A 17,917-nucleotide genomic window follows, 5' to 3' on the forward strand; every position below is an offset into this window, starting at 1 on the left:
TTCAATATTATTCTATTTTTTTATATAAATATAAGAAATTATATTTCTCAAGACAATTTTTAAAAATAGATTAATTTAGTGTTAATTTATTCATTGGGACTCGAATAAACTGATAAAAGCGGATTAAAAATGACTGATGTTGAAACACACAAGCATACATCGTTTCTAATATTTGTTTTTATAATAAAAACATTATACCACTGAGATCAGAAACATCAAAATACAAATTCTTTTAAATAAAATATACATACATTAGAAATTGTTGGGCTTCTACATAATCTTCAGGATATACAATAAACTCTGTGCATCAATGATGGCAAACATTGTTTTGAAACTAATTTCAGAGACCAATACTTACAATAATTATACTAAATAACTATACAAAGAAACATCTGGAAATATTATCATTCATTACAATTTAATTCAAATACTGAATTTTACAGTTTTGTAGTGTGTTCAGCTTAAGCAAGAAGTCCTCCGTTTAGGACGAGCCCTGGATCAGGAAGTGATGGAAGAACTCCTGAGTCTTCCTTTTCTCTGCAAGGTCCTGCTTTGTAGGGGACTTCAGGAGCAAGGAGGCGAAAATGGTGGCTATGCATAAAAAAAATAAAAAAATTCAATTATATACACATAATAAAAGTGTTTATATTAGGGCTTAAAGGCTTACTAATAAAGAGAGGTTTGCTGTATTTTGATATTTTACCAGAAATGTGCTCTCCTTTCTTACCTAAGATGCTGACATCTAATCGATTGCTAGCAGAATTCTTCAAGAGCTCACGGAGAAAGGCAGCTAAATAGTTGAACACATTTTTATGGCACTGAGGTAGCATTGAAATTACCTAAAGAGACAAAAACATTCCATTAAAAAGATTCACTTTTATAATTTAATACAGACTGTGCTGTTCCACTTACTTTCTCACACTGGCTGGCGTTGGCACAGCAATCTAGGCACTGCTGGTAAAAAGAGTAGGGAACCACAGGCTCTGGGAGGGCATCAAGGAATAGTAGCAACGCTTCCGCCACTGAGTGGTTACTACCCGCTGAAGTTTAATAGAGTCAAGGTTCTAATTCTTGAACAAAAGTCATTCAAATATGAGTTTTCCCATTACACCCAAGAACAAGAAAAAAGAAAATCTAAAGTTAGACCGAATTACAGGCTGTTATTTAGAAGGTGACATTTATGGTTACATACACAGTATTGCTGTATGATGCAGATTTAGATAGTGTTGACACCATTATCAATTAACATAACAGAAGTTAGGCATCATGGAAACAGTTTTTGAGGATACAGAGGGAATCTGGCATGCCCGTGTCAAGGCAATCCCTTATTTCTGCAAATTCACTCCGGAGCCCAGGTTGCTGAAATATGTCTTCCTGCAAATAGAGGACAATACATTATGATTCCATTGTGGCACATTTACAAATTACAAAAAGCCGGACAGCAGCTTCAATCATGCCAGCAGCTTCATTTATTTGTCCTGATAAGCAAAAGGCTTGGTGTCAGTTAACGGTAGTACAATTCATTTGGAAACTGACTACACCAACACTATCAAAACAAAACTATGAAACCCCCTGACCTGTTTGATTGCATAGCGGAATAAGTGATCCACCATCATCCACAGTTCTTTAGGAATGTCAAGAGGCTTTTCAGTGTTGGTGGCCTTCTCGTTTCCAGACATCTCAGCCTGAATGTCAGAATAACCAGAGCAAAGAACATGATTCTAGTTAAACTAACAAATGTGTGGCAGCAACAAAAGGAGAGGAGGAATTTCAAGGTGCACTCACCAGTTTAAGGAGAGTCTCTTGCGGCATGTCTTGAATGGGCTCCCTCAGCTGACACAGGGAATGGATGGAGGTACCGTAACAGCTGGGCAGGTAGTTTCCTGTCACGGATATGAAGTAGTCCTTGCCCCGCTCTAGGTGGAGCACCAGGATATCTTCAATTTGCTGCTTACCAGAGTTAAGATCAGGTGCTGTTGAGCGGTTAACAAAAACCTCAAGCTCAATGTCCACAGAACCACCTAGATGATTGAAAGACACACACACATCAAGGGAGTGGCTGCTACCATTGTGCTAGGCTCAATACCAGCACTTCCTGAAGTAGTAATTTCATTCATTCAGTAAAATCATTGATCAAATCTGTTGATCAAACTGAATGTGTGTGTTTCTTACCCTGAGCAATGAAGCCTTTGGGTGGGTTAGCTGTGAGCCAGGGCTTGCAGTATGTGGGCTCATTAGGCTTCTGAATAAACTCAAACTGACATGGGACCTGCCCGTCGTTAAAAAGCCTTAACGTCTCTGCCTGGTGCTGCATGAACTTCACATCCTTAAAGTGGAACTGAAAGATTCAAGAGGCAAGTAAAAACATAAATAAATATCTGCATCACATCGTAGTTTACATCAAAACAACATGAAGTACTAAAGCATTTACAATATAGTGGGAACTTTACCTCTCGCTTGGACAAGGTTACCGATGGAATACATTCATTCTCCATTTTATCTATATTGCGTACAATCTCTTCAAAGGTCTTCTTATAGGCCTCTGCATCCACTTTCTTGATCTGTGAGAACAGAGATGAGGACGTCAGCAGCAAAATAACAATTCAGCCAGCACATGTGTTCAAAGACCTGTAAGTAATTCTTCGATGACATACGATACAGCGTTTGAAAAACAAGTTGGACGGCTGGATCATTTACCCCAATGACAAGCAGGGAGCTGACAGGTTTGTGGTCACTAGTCTTCACAGCCATGTGACTCTGGTAATGCTGCTGCTCGATGTTCTTCCCTCTCCACAGGATGCGGTCACACCATGCGGGCACTCGGCATTTCTCACTAAACGCAGACAAAAAAAACATTTTTTCCGCCCTCATTCTCCTCTGTAAACAGTGCTACAAGACAATCTGCAGACATAATACTGCAATGTAAAAGTGAAGCTGAGGCTTCTGAACCAAGAACTGTAGCATTTGCCTTCATATGAGATTACCTTGTATCCCACTTGTCAGAGCCAGTATCATATTTGTAGGTGGGCTGGAAATTAATCTCTCCCTCCTCAAAGCCAACGAACACAGCCTCCTCATCGATCTGCCTCTTGAGCTGGGAAACAAAGCAGAGGGTAAGTATCAAATGGCGACTTAAGACTACTAAAATAGAATCAAAGAAGGCGACAATTACCTGATCATAAGTGTGCAATGTTTCAAATTCCTTCTTACTGATTAACTCCTTCACGTTGTCAACATCAAGGTCACTGATTCTGTAATTGAGGTCCCCGATCCACAACACCACACTGATGATAAACAGGAGCAGAAACAAAGCAACACAATTTAATGACACACGGAGAACGACTAATAGCATATTAAGAAAATAACACGCACATTCATCGACAGCAGGGAGTGCATCTTAGGACTAATGGATTACAGGACAACTTGTTAGAAGTCATGCCTCTTCCATGTCAATCACAATGGTACATACTTGTGCTTCATGATAGTGAGTGGAGGCTGGGTGAGGTCAAGCTGGCGAAACTGGAGGCGGCTGCAGATATCCTTATAGTCCTGATTACGTCTCTCATATTCTTCTACGTGGGCAGCAAGGTGAGAGTTGACTACGCAGATGTCGGAGTTGTGGAAGCGAAACCGGACTGCCACGGCACCCTTATTTCCCTTTGAATCAGATAGTACAGACAAAACTCAGCATTCAAAAATAGCTGAATATATAATGTAGCATGTTTCAGATAGCTCTTGGTGTACGTCATAAATCAGTCTCTCCTTAGCTCGATGAGCCAGAGGGGAGGAAGCGATGAAGGCTTTAAATTCACCATGACCTCAAAACACTGCAAAACCATTGTGTATGATAATGCCTTATTACAACTGGCCTGAAGTTATGTCACATCTGGGCTTCTACAACACTGCTGTTGTAGAAGCCCAGATGTTTTGATGTTAACATGTGAAGTTACTTGAGTCAGCACTTCCGGCCTGTGTGCATTTTATGAGGTGAAGAGATACAGATTATCTATGAGATATGGCAAGAAGACATTTTGAGGAAATGATTTTATCATTTCTGGTAAATTAAAAAAAAGAGAAGAATTACAGGAAGACATTTGGTTCTTATCCTGTGGTCAAACAGTCACATTTGCTCTCATCAGCTCAGTGCTAAGTTAGTAACATACCAGAATATGTCAGAAAACTATATGATAACAGTTCTTACCATCCTCCCCATGATGCCAGTGCCCACAGTCTCTGCCTCCACATCAGAGATGAATTCTGCATGCTCCTTCTTCACATAGAAGATGAGCATGATGCCCACCAGGCGCACCAACTTCACCTGTAGCAGCACAAGAGTACAGAGGAGATGAGGAGACACTGTGGCCACTATTCAGACTAAAAAGTGATTTCATGGCTGCTTTAAAACTCACAGCTACTAGAAACAACATGTGCAGATCATGCTGTCTTATTTAAGGGATAACAGAAGCAGACAAGTACAGAATACACTTGTTTATCATTATACCTCACACATTCTGAACAACTGAAGACACATAACCACACAGGCCAAGAAAAAAGGAAGCTATTAATTCAGAGTCAGCATTCTGAGAAAGGGAAACGAATGAAAGAAACTGAGAAAAACAACCTAAAATATGTGTTCTGACTATGCCTACACTGTGCAGTACATACTGTGTTTAATTCTTTTTTCATTAAGAATGCACTACAACTACAGGCAGTGTAATTATGAAAAAAATCCTCCTTACTAAGGCGTACTTGGCATCGGGATGCAAGGCCTCAGACACAGCCTTTGTCCACTCCAGCTCTTTGGGGGTGTCATTGAAGAAAAAAGCCTCTTTACTGAGGTCAAGCTCCTGAAAACTATGAAGGACAAGTGGTTAAAGTTCTATAAGTTCCATTTTTTTATACACTCAGAAATGCTGTGGTGTTCACTAAACTTTGTAAACTCCAAAGCAGCAAACTGAAACATGGGCAGGATTAATGGACACGCTGTGCTGAAATCTGTGGGTGTACTTAGGACTGGTTCACTGGCTGCATGCATCTGTCCGATGTTTGACTAGCAGACGTCTCTCTTTGTAACGGGATTAGGTGGTGAACTAAAAGTCTATTCTTCAGCATGCTGAATACGACTTACCCTATGCAGTACATGTCAGGAGGACTGTCAGTGCAGCTCAGCCATGGACAGAGGCTGTCCTTCGGTGTCTGTCCATTCACATTGTATGTACCTAGAAAAAAGCTGAAACAGGAAGAGGGGAGGTCGGCACCAACAAGAGAGATATGGTCAGAGTTTGTTTAAACAAAAGCTGGTGATGCTTTTTTTCCCCACAGACTGACACGAATCGCTGCAAACAGCTGTCGCATGGCTGTGACTGCAATGGTGGAAGTGTTGCCACTCCATTTATTTTGTGCACTTTCTGCAGACCCACATTAGCCAGTTAACTTTCGCTGGCTTCTGTCTGCTCAGTCCATTTGATGCATGCAGGCTGCAATGATGTAAAAAGCAGCTTAGGACAAAAAGAGTGCCGTCACATCCTTGTAAACCTGAAACATCTGTCCACATAAAAGCGTGATGTCAGAAATGAAACTGAAAGAAAATGCATGATGTGCGTGTATGTATACCTAGCATGTTTTTATGTAGGAAATGATTAGAGCGCAATATGTTGGGTCCATTAAGGCGATGTGCTGAAGGGCACATCAATTGTGAGAATTCATGAGGGGGCTGAGCTGCTATTTACATCAGCGCTGAGATTTATTCTGCCCGTTCACATCAAAAACAAGCTTCCTTCCATTCATTAGCCCTCCGCTCTGACCTTCAGCCAGCTCCTGTTTGCATACTCTTTGGCAGGAGGAGTACAAAGCTCTGTATTTTGTGCTGCCACCCAAATTGAACAACACTTTCTGTTCTCATGGCCTTGCCCTCAGCCTATAAGAAAGATGCTGAAATCCTACCCTGAAATCCAGCTGTTTTTATACACAAACCTTCTTTACCCTTTTAATCCTAGTTTGAACATCAGCTGGATATTTAGTACATTTTCAGCATTGTCATGAGATTAGGACAACTCACATGTGTCCCAGCACCCCATGCCTCGAGCAACATGACTATCACGTGACTCGCTTTGAGACTGAGCTGTTCATATGATGTGTGAGAAGTAATCCCAACACCCAAGAGAAGCCTGTACCAACATGTAAATATTAAAACCTTTCTAGACAATAAAAGAATGTATAATAATATCGAACTATTTTACTGAGTGCTCTGACTGTGTTTCTCTATGACTACTGAGTCCATGTTCTTATTTCTGTACACAAACCAACCAACAGGAGGCAGCATGGTTAGTACCCCAAGCATTACGCCGAGTTCAGCCTAATGTTTAGTTTTCCAACATCTGTTGAATAAAAGAACCAAACAAAATATCTAAGCGTCGCTGGGCCCTGTATTTTTATCATGAATAAGTCATGAGATGAGAGAGCAACAAGCTGAGCTGCAGCATGATGAGGCTTTCAGCTTGGGCATTCGAGACAGTGTCTGAGGCAGTGGGTCCTAATTTAGTACACAGAAATACAAACCCACAGATGTTGACTCATTCTTTTTACATAACACTTGTAGGGTTGAAACTGTGTTCACTGAACACGGTGAGTACATAATGTTGCAGCACAAACTGTCTCTTCAACAGATTTCGGAAATGGTTTTGGTCTTTACAACCTGCGTGTGTGTGTGTGTGCATGTGACATGCACTGCACGCTGCAGTGGGGGAGCCGTATGAGGACTACACACACGTTATCATGAAGTATGAAAAGTTTGTTTTTGTTCTTGCCACCTCTGGAACACGAACAGATTTCTCTGTTCTTTGGAGCATGTAACAAGCTCTACAACGCACTTTCTTTTATTTTATTTTTTACAGCAAGAGGACAGCACAGAAAAGTAAAACTAACAGGAGTTTATGTCAGTTACAAAATGTTTTCGGTTAATTGCCCAGCCCTAATCACAATCCAGATTACACCTATGGCTTTACTCACAGCAGCAAGACACAATTTATATCAAGACAGACTGCTTCCAGTATGTGAGACACTTTTAAAAACAGATTAAACTGCCACAAAGGAGAGTAACATACCTGAAGTTTTCCAGATAAGTGTAATTGTCCTCATTTTTCAGCAGTTCACACTTGATAAGGTTGTCACGCAGGCCAAACTGCGGCATGGCCAGTATCTGAGCTTTGTTAGACAGGGTGTGGCTGGAGGAGCGCACCAGATCACCCCGGTCCTCTCGACTGGAGATGCCCTGACTGCAGAAGTGACAGTTAGGTGTGAGTAGAGACAGACAAACAGACACTTTTTGTTACCCTGCTGTGATTTCACTAAAGGCAAATATTAAGGTGATCCTAAAATGCACTTAAGCATTGTACAGCTGCTTGTTAAAAGTCAGCATAGTCTTTGGCCTAAGGGCGTCGAGCCACACTTCTCTTAAAGGCTAGAAATAAAAATCATGGCATTGCAAAGACATATCACTGAGCTCTACTCTAACAGCCTAATGTACAGCTCTGTTTTCATGTCATCAATAAAGAATGAGCCTGACAGGAGGAGAAGAAATGTAATATGCCTTTACACTGTAATATTCCAGGAATATGCTGTAACTAAAATCCATCTTAGAATACAGGCATTCATTCGGAAGTGTGGCCGCAGTGAATTCCAAACATCTGTTGTTGGTGGAATATGATCATGCTGAAAGTGTTGTAAGATATTATTTTAAAATGTGTTGTTCACCTCATATTTCAAGTATTGCCATTAAGGGTGCAATTGCCAAAGAACCCAAAAGAAACCCAAAGAAAGTTTACGGTGACAGCACACAGGATGTGTCACAGTGCAACTGCTATAAAATTGAGTGCTTCCTCTTTTGCCAGCAGTTTTTCCTAGGATGTTATAAATGCACTGCTTAATACTGTTAACCTCATTCTTCCCTGAAATCCAGCTCTGATAGGCACTGATGTAAACATGACACATCAACATTAGCCCCTGTTCAGGCACAACTCCATCAGTAAATTCTGCAACTCTCTGTGCAAACGTCGATCAGATATCACCGGGGCAAATTTGAAGCACCTCTTGTTAGTCTTGCAAATATTTTATGATGTAGAAAATATGTTTGTTAAGCCTCAAGGATACAACAGTGAATTGGGTGAGTAACACTGAGTGCAAACAGTGTTTGTGTATTTATAGGGAAACTTCACAGGGCACCATTAACAAGAACTTCAGAGGAAGATTATTCTCAGAATCATTCTAGCAAAAAGTAAAAACATAACTGAGGAAAAAGTTCTGGGTTTGAAAGCACACGTCACTCAATGCATTGCTCTTACCTCTCTGTGCTAGGAAACACCCTGGCCTTCTGTGTGCCATTGTTAGACCCTTTCTCCTTCTCTAACGTTCCCTTCTTGTCTGACGATTTGTCTGTTTGGGAAGAGAAGACAACATAAAACAAAGCACCAAAAAACAACACTGATATCTTGTTTCCGTATTTACTACAATGAAAGTATAACTGTGTCCAGAAACAAGATATTGATAGCCAATAACTGTTTACTCTTGGGAGAAGGTGCTCATTTCTTTGTAGAACAATATTTCAGACATTTAACTAAAAACAAACTGAGCTTCTAGAAATAAAAACAAAAACTTAACTAATCAAGGAATGCTAAGTCACGGCTCAGTCAGTCGCCTGCAGTTAGACACAGTTATTGCATTTTAAGTAGCTGGATTTAATGGGTGAGTGTGAAGCATGAGACAGCATGGCCCCTGTCTTCTGCAGCTTGGCAGGGGAACATAGCTGGCTGCACTGAAAGGAAAGGCCAGGTTTTTTTTTTAAAGCAGGAAATTAAACTCTAACAAAGTTATAGCAGACTACACTAACACCGCACCTGACACAGCACAGCATGATGCAAATGTGTAGATATTCTACAGAAAAATCTAAACCGGATTAAAACACCATTTTAAAAAGTCCCAGAAGGGTGTAGTAATTAAAACAGTTCAAACAATCAGGAGTTTGTACGTAACTGTAAAATGATTTGTTTTTGCAATGTGCTGATCAATAAAGATAATCACTGCTAAATGATACTAAGCCATTAAAGAGCAGATAAGTCTTCATTTGAAATGCATGCTGATGACTTTGCAGCAAACAAACCGCAGTGTTCAGCCACAATTCTGAATACCTACACATGTTCAAAACAACTAATTCTGCACAAATCAGACTAAAAATCAAATCCACCATAATGCATTAATTAACAGATTCAAAACTGCCTTGTAAATTCCTATACAGTACTCATATAATAAGGCCCTGACATCATGAGGGTCCTGTTGTGTGACTATACTTGGCATGTATAACATTCCTGCAGATGATAAGTTGGTTTTTCTGACTAGCTAAAGAGCTAAACCACCAAGTAAGGAACTGCACGACTTGAAAGCAATTTCACACGCCAGCGTATCTCTCTATCTGTGGTATCACAAGTCAGCACAAATGTCAGACTGTTCCTTCAACTGTCAGAGGCTTTAGTACTAAAAGCTGTAATCATTTTTTCATAAATACCCTGCACCAGTTTCTCCCACAACACCGAATTAGCACAGGTGGTAAAGCTTACTTCAGTTTTCCTACATGGATTAGTTATTTTCTCTTTATTCTTAACTTAATTAACTCTTATATTTTAGTCAAAAGATTGAATCTTTTCTCTAGACAGTTTTATGCTCTTCTGAAGCCGACAGAAAGCTCATTTCTTTCACTGAGAGGCTGACGGGGAGAAAGTTTACAGACTACAGATTTAAGCTAACAGGCTAAAGTAGCTAAGAGGATGAGCTGTGAGAGTAACTACCTACAAACAGCCTGAGAATAAAATGACCCAAGATTTGAGGCAGTGTTTAAATGAATGACACAGTTGCATGTTACTAAACACACGTTGTTGCAACATCGATGACAACAGGTGTGTCACTTTCCGTCATATAGCAATATATCGATATTTAGCTGTGTTTAAGCTAGTTCGGGTGTTTATTTTTAAGCGCCTATCGTAGCTGTATATGGAGACAGCATTAAATAACATTTATATATTTACACAGTTTCAAACTCAACCGTTTTTCCGCCTAACGACTACCGATGAGCCCTCAAGCTAAGGGGCTAAAATTAGCCTCTTTGAAATAAGAACAACCAGTTCTCGCTAGCATTTAGCTAAGGCGTCAGCTAATCTCCGCTGAGTGTCGCCCACTACTTTCACCTTTCAACAGAAATCAACAAATGAAGCTTAGAATGTTTTTCATACCAGAGTCTCTCATCACACTAGACATCTCCCTGCACCGCTCCCACGCATTCTGTGCAGCAGATCAACGTCCAGTCCGTGTGAGACCTGCCCATGCTAACGCTATAGTAGGAGGAGTCTGCATTCCCCCGCTGCTGCCGCAGAGCCGAGGCGCCCAACAAACAACAATCTGCTGCTCGCCGAACGCAACCGGAAATGCGTCATCAATGACATTACACCCAGGAAGTCCAGTCACTTCAAGATCAGCTGTCTGAACGGTCAGCTGTGTATTTAACTTAAAATAACAAAATAAATGCACCATTCTGCAGGTTCATATTGTTATTGTGTGTTTGTAAGTCAACATTATCCATGCATACATTTAGTATGCATAAACAATAATCTGTGAAATCGCAGGAAAATTGCAATTTTGATTGAAAGAGACACAAATACAATATAAATTTTTAGCAAGCAAATTGTTATTCATGACTCATGGGATTTTTTTTGCAACTTTCTACAGGTGTTTTTAGCAATAATAACCACATTCCTTTTAGTTCACCTATACGCACACTGCCATGACCTTCTGCAAAACCTCAATGGAACGGAAACAAAAATAGTTCCACCGGTGTCTCCACTGATGTGACATCTCAACTTGTGTAGGTTGAGCCAGTTGCAATTCAAAGGAAGTTGTACTTTGCAATACTGCACAGTTATATGAAGCAACATCCAATGCTCAACACCAGCAACTGCAGGACAACTGCAGGGGTGCTACTACACAGGCTGCAAGCTTACACACACACACACACACACACACACAAAGATGATTAACCTGTTTTTCCATGCTGGTTGAGTTTAATATGTGTTGTTCCAATAGGTGAGAGGGTTTGTTCGACGACATGGCCTTTCGTAGTCTTGCGGTACTTGTCGAGCCACTCAAACTTGGGGACCTGTGTGGGAGACCTACACACATCTGAAGAGAAGACAGAGCAAGAAAAAAACAACACATGAGGATAATGCCTTTATATATTTAAGTTGAAAAAACAACAGGAGCCTAATACAAGCTTTACACTAGAGCACCTGCAATGGTAAGAGTCACAGCTTCATACTGTGTTAAAGTAATTTGTCAAATGTTCTTGTCACAGCCTTCTATCTCTTACATGTGAGTCTTGTTTGTGTAATGATCTAATTCGTAAGGCCGCCTCAGCAGTGAGAGTCACAGCTTACCTTTACCACTTTTCAAACTGTTTTTAACAACAACAACTGCTAGTAGATCTTTGAAACGTTCCATAACTGGGGTCCTATCACAGCAAGTTAAAAATCTCTGTGGCTCACTGTGGAGTGCTTTTGTCCATTATCGTGTGGCGTCCACTGTAAAAATAGTGAATCAGAGTCGAAAGCGACACATCCCTAACCATAGGCGTAGCTACCACAGCGCTACAATGCCGTTACTATAGTAACGGACCTAACAAAGTCAGTGGCTTTCTTCAAGCGAGCGTAGAGAGAGAACCGTCAGTGCTGGTCGAAGCGGGAGGAGGTGACGTCAGTGTCATCCCACAAAGTCCAGCTCATGCTAAAGCCTTACTGTTTTGTTACATGGCCCCAGGTGACGTTAGGTTGATGTTAAATCAACTTAGAAAAGTTGGGAGGAAGCTGCTGTTTACTGTCAGTTACAGTAGACGGTATTATTTGTCTGGCGACATGTTGTTTGCCTTTTCTGCTCCCTCCCCACACACAATGGACATGAGGAGATTCCTAACAAAGACACGGAGAGTTAGAGTTGTTTTTGCAGCCAAGGTTTGTTGTGAATTAAGCAGTTTTATAAGCAAGTAAAAATAAAGACATGCATTTTTTGTAAAATGTATTTTTAGTGTTTCAGTATTATCTGCATTAAGCAGAGTTTGGTTCATGGTCCAACAACTTTTTGAAACTCAGATGATGAGAACTGTGTTAAATCAACGTGCTGATGTTATTTCATTGATGAAATATATTTTAAAGGTGGTTGTTAATTGAAAAGTAAAGCACAATCTCTTCAGCTCCATCTGTATTTGAGGTTGATACTGAGTCAGAGGCAGGGCCATCATGTAGGGCCAGTGGAGGAAGTTCTATTGCTGAGGTGAGTGATGACGGGGAAAACTCTATCAGGTGGACATGAGGGAGATTTCCAGTTTTTTGTCTCTGTAAATGAGAGAAGGCCTCAGATATAGAGGCTTTGTATAATGTGTTAGTGTAGCAGCACCAGTCTGGTTGACAAAACTGTTGTTTCACTTGGAATTAGTTTCTGTTTGTCAGTGTTTTTAAAATAAATGAGTTTTTGTTAAATCTGTCTCTGAAACAGTCATTGAGTTTACTTCTGTAGGTAAAATAGGTGTTTAACAACCTGTTAAATCTGCAGGAAATTGCAATTACTTGACTGACTTGACATGACACCAGTCTGCACAGTAGGTCTGAAACTGGTGTAAGATGTGGACAACAGCCTGTGGCAGACTCACAAACATGTGTGTTCTTCTTTTTAATTTGTACTCATAAGTGGACTCATGTATATTAAAATAAAATACATATTGTGCAGTTTCTTGCATATGACCTCAAAGCAATTGAACTAGATGAACAGGTTTTCTTCAAACAGATGGTTAGAACAGATTTGCATGTGGGTGGTTAACAAAAAGGAAAATGAAAGATTTGAACTACTATGGATGAGCTTACAAAATGATTACAAACTCGCTGTCACACATTTGTCAACAGATTGTTTCCATATCATTGTATTCTTTTTTATTTACAGTGTGATGCTCACAGACTTCAGTATATCTTATAGGCTAACCTACCGCTCCATGCCTTGTTGATTTCACTCAGGAAGTGTCGTGAATGGAACCCAAAAGGAAGTCTCAGCTCTAACTCCTCATCCCTGTAGCTTATTCTCACTCTAGTATCCGCACCTGCAGATGGAGCAACACGCATGTACATGTTTATGAACAGCTGGATCAGTTAGAGCAGTATATATACAGTGATAAAGGATGACAGCAACTTACCAACAATCACAAGTTCCTCCGGTGAGGACACTAAAAAAAGAAATAAGCATGAATGTCAGGTACATGGACAAAAGGTGACATAGAGGAGCAGCGATCAGTATAGTCCTACTGTTCACCTTCGACCACAGAGAAGTCATGGGAGATGGGCATGACGTCCTCCAGGGACACGTCATCAGCAGTAATGGCCATTCTTCGATGCGTATAAATAAAGATTCTGCAAGATGATGACAGGATGTTTTCTTCATTTTTACTCAGTATTTTAGATCATGCAGAGGAAGGAGACAGTGACACAAACGGTGCACAGTTTGCAACATTATAATTAGCTAGATTTGACAAATAATATATAATTATGGTTAGAGTGTCAGACAGGTGGATGCTCTCTGTTGCTATTTTCAAAGACACTCTGAGCTGCATTGGATTGGGCTGCCGGCTCTTTTATTACAAACATACCTGTACATGTGTACTGTGTGAGTACATGCACATTGTATCATAATAACATCCATGAAATGTGTTCAAACTTACGCATGTTCTTCTCCAGACTGCACGAGTCCCAACAGTCGACTCTCTACGATGCCATCACAGAGCAGATCACACTGGGCAGCATGTTTGTGGTTTAGTTAGTGGAAATGTAGACGATTCTCATGTCAACACGTCTACAGTATGCTCTAATAACAGTGTGTGGCCTTATACCATCCTTTACAACTTCCTTTGTGTCTACTTGGTCATGTTGAACTGTTTGTACTTAACTTACCTTTCCAGGCAACTGTAGTTGCTTATTCTAGATATTTTGCATGTATATTTTTCCAGGATTAACCCATGATTACGGAAGAGGATTAGGGCCACTGAAAAAATAAAAAAAAATTGTCATGACAGAAATTACTTTAATCTCAGAATTCTGACTTTAAAGTAAGAATTTAAAGTCAGAATTCTGGAAAAACTTTAATCACTGAGATTAAAGTCAGAATTCTAATAAAGAAAGTCAGAATTCTGAAACTTTATTCTCTAAGATTAAAGTCAGAATTTTGAGAAAAAACTTTAATCTCTGAGATTAAAGTCAGATTTTATTTTTATTTTTTTTATTTGTTCAGTGGCCCTAATCCTCCTCCGTACATAATGATAATTATTTTGACAGGGTATGCATATTTTATTGTGTAAAGTTTTTAAAGCAACAGCATGGAGTCTTTTTGAACATACAGTAAATCATGAACAGGCAGCTGTGAAGTAAACCTGCCATCTAGTGGATATAAACTCTCATTACAGCACTAAGAATATCCTACAAGTCAAGTCACTACACAGCAAACACGCTTACACACACTGAGCCTACAGGCGCTGTAACTGCACGGTCTGGATCGTAATCACAGCATAAACAGTGCTTTTTATTCCAAGTGATGTGGACTCAGTGCCAGAGCCTGGTCTCACAGGCCTCGCCCCGGGCTCTGATCCCTTATTAGCGCATAGTTAGTAAAGCTTATTAGTTTAAAACTTTGTCCGAATTTCGGACCATACATGGTCTCAAAGGATACTATTGTGCAGGTTTCTTCCCTCTCCAAAGTTTCTTGAATAGCGGCGGACTGATCCATGGTGAAGACAGAACCGGGTGACAACTTCGGCACCACGCTTCCCAGGCAGAAAATACGCGGAGGAGCAACGAGTTGGGATTATTCTTCTCTGAAGGGACAGCGACGTGTACTACAGCAGGAGAAAAGGCAGTCAAGAGGCTCCATTACTCCCATTTTTATCCAGATGTTGTCTCCTTACTGCGCTGCTCTTGGCCCAGCCCGACCCAGTGTGCCACGCACTGACTCAGGCTCGCTCTGAATGCACCCGCAGTGACGTCACGCCTGGGCTGTCACCACCAACTCAGATTGGTTTGGATTATACTTCAATCCAGTGGGCCAAAGAGGATTATTCCCGACACCACAGCCTATCTCTGCTCTGACAAAGTTACAGCAGAGCTTTTGAGAAAAGTTCACTCACAAATATTTTGGTGTTAAAAATTCATCTGGAATACATTATCCAGCTTTAAGTGAGAAGGGCCCTGTTGTATATTTTAAAATAGTAAACTAATGTAAAAGCTTAGTCTAAAAATTCCCAATCCAAAACTGAGTGAACTTTCAGACGTATTGCTAAAATCAGACATGTGAAACTTTACAGCATTGTGCATACAGGAAGTTCTTGTGGCAGAAATAGTGGAAAATATAATAATTACAATCTAAACGGATCCACCAGCCTATAGGGCAGAGAGGGCTCCCCCAGGAGGAGCTGCAGGAAATGGCTGGCGACAGGAAAGTCTGAGTTTCTCTGCTTCCTGATGAATTAGGTAGTTTGGCAAAAATGGATGGGTGGATGGTGGAAGGAAAGTGGGCTGCACAAAACAAAATGTCATCAACACATCCCTTCGATCAAATAAGGACCCATCAGACGCACGTTCGATTTATTTTATTTATTCTTATTGTACAGTACACAAAACTAGAATAAACTGATTTCAGAGAATCACACCGTTATACCATAAAATATACTTTGTAAAACCACACAGTATAGACATACAATTCACAATTCACAAAAGTATAGGACAAAAAGTAACCAGATTTATTGAATTGCACATGTCATTATTATTATTATTATTACAATTTTTAGAAATGCTTCAACAAACCATCACAACTCCCTGTTACAGCTCAACGTGTGTTTTTCATAAAGTGCATATAGAGTTACAGCTGCATTACTCTCACCAGGGCTTCAAGGACTGAGACTGTAGAAGAAGGTTTATATAATATATGATAACAGAAAATGCTGCATTTAGTCTCACTCACCATCCGAAATGAGGATTTTCTGTCGATAAAAGTTTAAAACAGGACAGATAAACCAAGCTAGTTAGTCAGTCATTTAAAAGTACTTTTTTTAATTGTCACTGAGAGTTTATTTTATGATATAACTCTTGTTTATGAGGGGAACTTGCACCCTAAATGTGAACTGATGAGAGCCGTGTTTTTTGGTTTGATTCGACAAATGGTTAAAAAAAATACTGTTCAAAACCATTTTCATTGGTCTTGAACCAGTGACAAAATTAAAGTTTAAGAAAATAAAATCAACAGTAACTTTTCTCAAATTTCCATACATACACAGATATACATATCAGCAGGATACATGGGTGAAGTGTTCCCCTCCCCATCACCAAGTTTTTTTTTTGTTTTGTTTTTTTGTTATGCAAAGCTCTGGTTACCTAATGACCCACATAGCACAAGAGGAAGCACTCACTTGGTTCTTCAAAGCAGCAAAGTGATGGCAAGCAGGCACAGTAAGGAAGCAACCAATTCTGTGTGAAGATAAGGACCTCTTGTGGCGAAAGAGAGGACGTTCAGTGTGCCATTCAGCCATAAGCAGGAGGTCATGGTGGCGTTGCAGCACTCCAGATTACATGGAGGTGTTGTGGAGGTCTTGCATGCAGCGTAGCCGGTGCAGTTGGTGCAACCTGCTGACCACTTCATGGTAGAATTTGTAGTCTCTTTCTTCAGCTGCAAATAATGACATTACAACTTCACAGTGTAGACAGTAATATAGAAGCAACCGAATATTTCATTTATCTGCTTCTCACATCTCACATGCAACTCAAACTCAAAAATGACTTAATGTACATCGCCTTGTTAAAAGTGTGGCACCCTGGTCCAGTTGTTTTGTGATGTATGGCAAAATAACATAACAATACAATAATGACAATACAATATTTTTCATAGTTATTTATTCTGGTCTTTGGACTAAAATGCCACACAAAATAAAGTACTGTACTATAGATGCACTTTTTACAAAGTTTTTTTTTTGGCTAACAGCCTTAAATGTTAAACAATTCTTTCACTGTACTCACCTGACAGTGCGGCTGTCCGGCACCGCATGTTTGCAGTGCTGCATTTTTAAAGTTTGTGTAGCAGTTATCTCCAGTACATGTACCATTATGGCATTTGTTTCCCTGCAAACAAGATGACACAGAAGAAAGGGTGACAGTAGGTGTAGCTTACAATCCTCCAACTAACATCTGTGTTTTACTTATAACAGACACCTTTACCTCAGACTAAGACAAGGTGAAAAGAAAAAGAATGCGTAAAAACAAAAGCTGCCTTACGTTGTTTGCTGTTGTTGGCAGACTGGTGGTAGTTGTTGGTGCGGCTGTGGTTGTGGTTGTAGTTACTGGGGTTGTAATTACTAAAATTATTACAAAAAGAATAAAACATTAATGAAACTGCCAGCTTATCAACAAAGCAACTCTCCTGCATGTATGAGAAATAAAACAATTCTTCTACTCACCTGTGGTTACCATCACCTTCATGGATGCAAACGTCTCATTCAGGCAGCCAGTAGAGTTGCAGCAGTTCACAGAGCAGTTTGTCTGAGAAGCATTGACGCAAGCATCGGCACAAGAGGCGCTGCAGCTTGCAATGTAGCATATGTTTGTTTGCCTCATGAGCTGAAACGATGTTAGAAGACACTTAACACAAAATGACTCCCAACATGTTGGTAAGGACATGCATAAGCTTACGTTTACATAAGTTTGTCAGTGGCCTTCCTACCTGACAATAGGCATGAGCAGAACATAAAGTGGCGTTCTGATTGTTGTACATGCTGTAGCAGTCAGAGTAGTTACACATGAACGCT

At 40.2% G+C, this 17,917-nt stretch overlaps 1 protein-coding gene across 2 annotated transcripts; it reads right to left on the bottom strand.

The window, feature by feature from the left end:
• Window positions 1-206: 206 nt before the first annotated feature.
• On the bottom strand, window positions 207-15,067 carry inpp5b (inositol polyphosphate-5-phosphatase B). Of its 2 annotated transcripts, XM_028425350.1 has the most exons (23): window positions 14,797-15,067; window positions 13,796-13,875; window positions 13,390-13,487; window positions 13,274-13,303; window positions 13,070-13,180; window positions 11,080-11,220; window positions 8,340-8,430; window positions 7,104-7,274; window positions 5,129-5,230; window positions 4,740-4,854; window positions 4,202-4,318; window positions 3,470-3,657; window positions 3,173-3,284; window positions 2,985-3,094; window positions 2,698-2,833; window positions 2,451-2,561; window positions 2,173-2,338; window positions 1,786-2,021; window positions 1,578-1,685; window positions 1,290-1,374; window positions 913-1,040; window positions 728-839; window positions 207-591 (listed from the first exon to the last, which is right to left on the bottom strand). In XM_028425350.1, exons 1-23 carry the CDS (start codon window positions 14,851-14,853, stop codon window positions 482-484), a joined length of 2,715 nt encoding a protein of 904 aa, XP_028281151.1. In that variant the 5' UTR covers window positions 14,854-15,067; the 3' UTR covers window positions 207-481. The 2 variants fall into 2 exon arrangements, with proteins under 2 accessions (XP_028281151.1, XP_028281152.1); XM_028425351.1 differs by lacking the exons at window positions 11,080-11,220; window positions 13,070-13,180; window positions 13,274-13,303; ... (1 more) ...; window positions 13,796-13,875; window positions 14,797-15,067 and adding an exon at window positions 10,278-10,441.
• Window positions 15,068-17,917: the final 2,850 nt, after the last annotated feature.

The sequence above is a fragment of the Parambassis ranga genome, chromosome 16, assembly GCF_900634625.1.
Source record: "Parambassis ranga chromosome 16, fParRan2.1, whole genome shotgun sequence".
Lineage (NCBI taxonomy): Eukaryota > Metazoa > Chordata > Actinopteri > Ambassidae > Parambassis > Parambassis ranga.